This window comes from Gavialis gangeticus, unplaced genomic scaffold, assembly GCF_001723915.1.
Source record: "Gavialis gangeticus isolate Ggan-Ray unplaced genomic scaffold, GavGan_comp1, whole genome shotgun sequence".
Taxonomy (NCBI): Eukaryota; Metazoa; Chordata; order Crocodylia; family Gavialidae; genus Gavialis; species Gavialis gangeticus.
In genome coordinates this window covers 154,738,673-154,744,334 of record NW_017728992.1, presented here as the reverse complement: position 1 = coordinate 154,744,334, position 5,662 = coordinate 154,738,673, and the positions used below count along the sequence as shown (strand labels likewise).

General features: G+C 39.1%; 1 protein-coding gene across 2 annotated transcripts in view; it reads right to left on the bottom strand.

Annotated features, from left to right (window-relative positions):
- The window catches only part of TMEM67 (transmembrane protein 67), a 42,464-nt gene that overhangs the window by 3,104 nt on the left and 33,698 nt on the right, over window positions 1-5,662 (bottom strand). For both annotated transcript variants that reach the window (XM_019527929.1, XM_019527930.1), the window contains 6 exons: window positions 4,417-4,557; window positions 3,852-3,932; window positions 2,344-2,460; window positions 1,404-1,520; window positions 1,188-1,292; window positions 717-819 (listed from right to left, as the gene is read on the bottom strand). In XM_019527929.1, the coding sequence (XP_019383474.1) occupies window positions 717-819; window positions 1,188-1,292; window positions 1,404-1,520; window positions 2,344-2,460; window positions 3,852-3,932; window positions 4,417-4,557 (664 nt within the window). The remainder of the gene's footprint in view (window positions 1-716; window positions 820-1,187; window positions 1,293-1,403; window positions 1,521-2,343; window positions 2,461-3,851; window positions 3,933-4,416; window positions 4,558-5,662) is intronic.

The following is a 5,662-nucleotide window of genomic DNA, read 5'->3' as shown; positions in this document are numbered from 1 at the left end:
CCACATCCTCCCTGAATGTCACTCCAATTCCCTTCCCCTGCCCAATCTACTACTCTGTTTTCTTCTTCCTGCCTATTTACCACTCTGCTGCTGTCCATTCTTTAATTTGTCATATGCCACACGCAGAGGTTGCCTGTGCCACTGATGGCTGGCATACTGCAGGTTGGCCTCCCTTGCTCCAAGCAATGCAATCAGGTATTAATTGGTCTTGTTGATATGCACTATAATACCAACTACTGCTGGTACGTATCGCTTCCTATTCCTTATCCTTTTGTATGGTTTAATCAACATACCTTATTCCCTACAGAGAAATCAAGCATGAATTTAGGCACAATAGTAAGACCATTCTTTGATATTGTTCTTTTACATAATTAGGTGTATATATTTCAGCTATTCTTTACTTGGTCTGTATATACTTTTGAAACTTCTCTTTGCTCTAGTGGTTTACTGCCTCCCCTCCCTTCTTAAGACACCACTTTCATGTACATAGTGAGGTTAAACAAAAGTAACTGTTCTACCTGATATTTAAGCTTAGGCTATATCTGTTTTCCTCGCCCCCCACAACTTAAGGAAGGGCATTCTCCCCCAATTATATAGTTGGTCTAAAATTAAAAAAGTATAGTTGGATCCCGCAAAATCCCACTTCTTTTATATTCATTGGTTCATCACAGTTATAGTGCTACTTATAAATAACAAATCAGAAATTAGTTTGATACCATTGTAAAAGATACTTTTTTCTATGGGTTCCATAAACTCCATGCCAAGAATTCGTTCAAGCAGCAACTTGTCTTTTACAATATAATCCATTTCCTTATGAACCTATAGAGGAAAAAATACCAAACAGACAAACAAACAAACAGCATTTTGTATTTCTGGCATTCTCCCTGCTAAGGATCTCAAAATCTTTTACATAAAGTATATCTGTTTAGAACAGCAGCATATATTGAAAGAGCCCTGCTCCATTCTACTATAAAATTAATATACATTGCAAAAGGAATTGCCAGAGGCAATTTGTGTTGCATTCCTGACCAATCCACTTATTTTCTCTCTCCTGAAAAGCAGCACTGTAGTCCCAATACAATTAACAATAACCAATCTTTAACCACATATACTACAAGGTGAATCAGCATTTCTTATTTCTCACTCAGAATACTTTTTCCCTTTGTGTATAATTTCAGTATACATACATGATCAATAAAGGAGCCAAGAAACTTGTTCATGGTGTGGTATGCCTTTGTGCTCTGCTCAAAAGTATTTGCAGACGAGTCTAAAAGCCTAGTAGGACCATGCTTCTGAAAAATAGTGTGACAATGAATTTTAAGGGCAAATGCATTCTTTGTCTATTGTTTTTCTATGTAATATGGCAAAATCCCAATGTATTTACCTTTATATATTATACTTACTCTTGTTAGGGTTTTGTGAATCCTATCATATTGCTGTCGCATTCTCCTTGAAATAGAAATCTGAAATGTCTGGCCATCTGTGTTGGGTAACAAACCTCTTTGACTACACAGATTTTCCTGCACATTTGAAAATGTAGAATAAAACAAATATAATCTATGGATAGGCCAGAAAGGGCTAGAGCTTTTAATTTTCTCTATCCTATGATATATAGGAGTTTAGGAATCTGAATATCTGCATTCTTTGGCATTGCTGGGTTTACCAAGAGGTATGTTAGGCCAAGAAATACTGACTCCACCTATCATTAAACGTAAATTTCACTTTTGGTCAGCCTACAGTGTCAAAGGTTCTAGAACACCTTTTGATCTTCACATACCCTAACTTGTCATTACAAGCCTACAGTTTTGTTTCATTCTTTCCTTTCACCTTTGTTCTTTAAATTCTTGGCTCTTTTCATCATTTCCTTTAATCTTACTTAAACTCCCCCCAACAGAACAGATAAATAGATATTTTTAAAATATATTTCCAAAAAGTAAAAACATACTTCTTTTAAAATTAATTTGCAATAGGCAATTATGGGGAAAATAAGTCAATATGTATACAAATTGAGAGCTGCCTCTTTATCCACGTCTCCTTATAAATATTTCTTTACACAAGACCAAGAGATTCTAAGACAGGCTGCAACATAGCAGAAATATGATACCTAATTAACTGAGAAATAAATATAGTTTAGAATAGCTGGACTTTTATAGCATGGACATCAGTCTTTGCAGCAGCAGAACTAATGTGGCAATTTGTTTTCTCAGGACAAACCATCACACTTCTCTCTCCACAAGTTCAATATAGTACCCAAGTGTGCACCCACAATCACACATTATGCATACAATTATATACAAAAAAAGTTAGGAAACAGGGATAAAAAGATTAATTTCCTTTTCATACCGCTTCTCTTTTTAGGTTCATATTCATTTCTTCCATATTGGTATCGGCATGTCCATGCACAGACCGACCATGGATATAATATCCAAAGCAGTTGTGTGACAAGAGAAATACTGAAATCTAAAAAATACAAGAAAGAGGCTGAAAAACAATACGTTATTTCAAAACTTTAAGGGCAGTGATTGAGACCAACAAAGACAGCCTTACTTCATGTACAAAATAGGCAGTGATTTAGGACAGTGGTGCTCAACCTGTGTGGCCTCCTGGGCCAGATAAGTGGTATAGGGTCAGTATGCAGGCTGGATCCAGTGTGGGGTTGGTGTGCCAATGTGATCTGGTAAATGGGCCAAGCCCCAGGCTCTAGATCTGGGCAAAGCATCCACACAGGTCCATGCCATCTGGCCTGCGGGGCTCCTCACAGGTCCAGAAATTGACTATAGCTGTGGCAATTAACACTTCTACCACTCTCCTACTGCCAAATTTCCAGATCCATAGGAGGACACATTAAAATGGGTGGCAGAAAAAATGTCTGGCAACAATTTATAAGCAATACTTAAAGTTTCACTTGAGTCAGAGATCCGTTGTCATCAGTTCTAGAGTTCAGATTATTAACAAGCAAGTGCCAAAAGCTATTCTTTTTTTTAAAAAAGTTCTAGTCAGGAACTTTGAAAAAAAATCTCCAACTTCTATTCTCAGACAAGAGATGAAAAAAATAAGTCTGATTGTTTTAGGTCAACTCCCACTGATCTAGGCAGTGGACACTGTTCATTTATACCATAAAACATGGGTTCTTAAAACCACCTTGATCTACTCCATGTAGGAAACATGGATCTAGATTCAGTTCTCAAACTCTGAAAGCCAGCAAAAGTTTTATGGAGGAAGTAAATGCATAGGAGGAGGGCTCAAAAAATGGAAAAGTGCTCCATGCTAGGAATGGGGTTGCTGCAACACAAAGTCTCAAAGTCAGAGGATTTAAATTGGGGAACTGCGAGGAACTCAGGTGGCAGACACTAAATGAGGATGCAAGGGAAAAATGGCACAGTTCATAGGAAAGGAAACTAAGGGACAAGAAAAACTCACAGCAGAAACTGTAACCATGAAAATATTAAAGCAGAAAGGGTCTAGAAGTACAAAAAACCATAGTACAAAAAACACAGAGGTACAATAAATGGGCTCCAGGCTTTTCTTCTGTCCTGATTTGTTATTGCTCGATTCCCAAATATGGTCATGAAGAATCAGTTGCAAGAATATTCTAGAGACATATGTCTAAAGCCTTATATAATATTTATAAGTGATCACTTTTTAGAAAATAAGCCTCATTAAACAAATAATACAAAGTCTTCTTGTAGGACACAGTAGAACAAAACAAATCTGCAAACGTCTCATGAGCTGGTTAAGGATATTAATTTGAGGAACCTCTAAAACCACACAAAATAAAATTTCTTAACCTTCTCTAATCTATTAATCCATTAAAAATACCAATAGCAGGAATAAGATAATAAAGTACTTACATTGCTCATAGAGCATAAATCAACAAATTGTCTTATTTTATCTTCTATGAATCTCTCATAGAACATAGCAAAAAATATCATCTGAAACAAAAAGAAACAAACCAGAATTTTTCTTATTAATTCAAGAGCTTTGACTTTGTTTTTGTTTACAGAGCAGCTGGCTTAGCAGTGTATAATTCACATATGACAAACTGGAATTGTCAGCTGTCCCTGGGCTCAGTTAAACTGGACTACCAAGGAGGAAAGCTCTAGCAATTGCTTGTTTTTAAAACTTGAAACCAACTCAACAGGACTGAAAAAAGCTAAGGTGGTAGATGAATTTTTCTCCTTTAGAGAACTGAAGATGGCAATCCGAAGACAAGATCTTTCAAGTCTGTGAGATCCTTTGAGAGTCTGACCAAATTTTAAAGTGATAACATGCAAAATAAGCTACAGGTCCATTATATGGCAAAGCACCTTTCACACAAGCTTACAGCTTTGCTGAACAGGGAGGGGGTATTGATGTTTTTAAGTCAAATATCTGTAAGTGCTTTGATAATTCAAATCACATGCACTAGAACTGTACCTGTAACATGGCAATGACAAGCCAGACAGCAGAAGACACACCAAATCTCAGAATGCGGCTCCAGGGAGCGATGTAACTCTCGCTGCTTCTTGTCAGACTTGAAGAAGAATCCATTAGAGCCAGGTTTGAAAACCCCACAACCTGAAGAGATTAAAAGAAAGTCTAAAAGCTTCATTGGGGTAGATAAATACAGCAAGGAATAGCACTGGTAAAGGCTCTGCTGTTTTGACTGTAACTTCATCTTCTTTACAGTGGTTGTGACAGGACGGGAACTCGGGTCGCCGTGCTCCCCCTTAGTTAACATCTATACCGCACCAAGCTGCCTATCTGCACCTTGCAATCTCGCCTGCCACATCTTTGGTCTTACGTGAATTACAGGGAAGCTACCTTTAGTCTTCTTGGTCACTGTTCTCCTGTCCTATACTGGGCCCGTATTCTGGAATGGGGTTCAGGTGCACCCCAGCCTTATGACCTCTGCATGGCTCCAACTACCTCTGTACCATGCCTCAAGCCTCGCAGATGTACCAGGCATTCTTCAGTCTTATTAGATGCCTTCGCACACTGCCTTCTCTCTCGGGGCTTCTCACACTGCCCTCCCTCTGGGGCTGGGGCTCCCACACTGACGTGGTTCCCCTATGAGGCCTCCTCCATCTCCTTATAGCCTCACCTGGTCCTCCGGTCTTACAACAACAACAAAACAATAACACAAAGCTAAACCGCTTGGCTAACCTCCTCTGAGTCGCCTTCCGTGGGTGCTCCATCCTTCATTAGCATAACCGACTGCTCGCATTCAGGCCTTTCCCTTTTGCTTAGTTAGGCAACACTCCTTCTCCTTGGCTGCCAGCCGAGAACCCCTCTCTCGGCCTCCAGCCTGTGCTTTACAGAAGTCAGCCCTGCCCCATCCGGTCAGCTGACTCAACAGGTGTGGGCCCCTAGCCCCTCCTGGTTGCCCTGGCAACTGGCACCTGGTGGCCATTCCTGCTCTTCAAGTAGCAGGCACCTCAGTGCCCTGCTACAGTGGTAAAGCAAGCTTAAGTGGGCTTACTTTAGCTTAAGTAAGTAGTAAAATTACAAAAAAGCAGATGCTGGGAATGCTAACACATGCATTATAACATAGTTCAATTATGTGAACCATTACTTGTGTTTATTTTGAAAGCTCAGCTGTCAGCAGGCTAATACTCTGGACAACTAAAAAGTGCTTTTTATTGAGAGAATCAATAAAACTTTTTTTTTTTTTTTTTTTTTT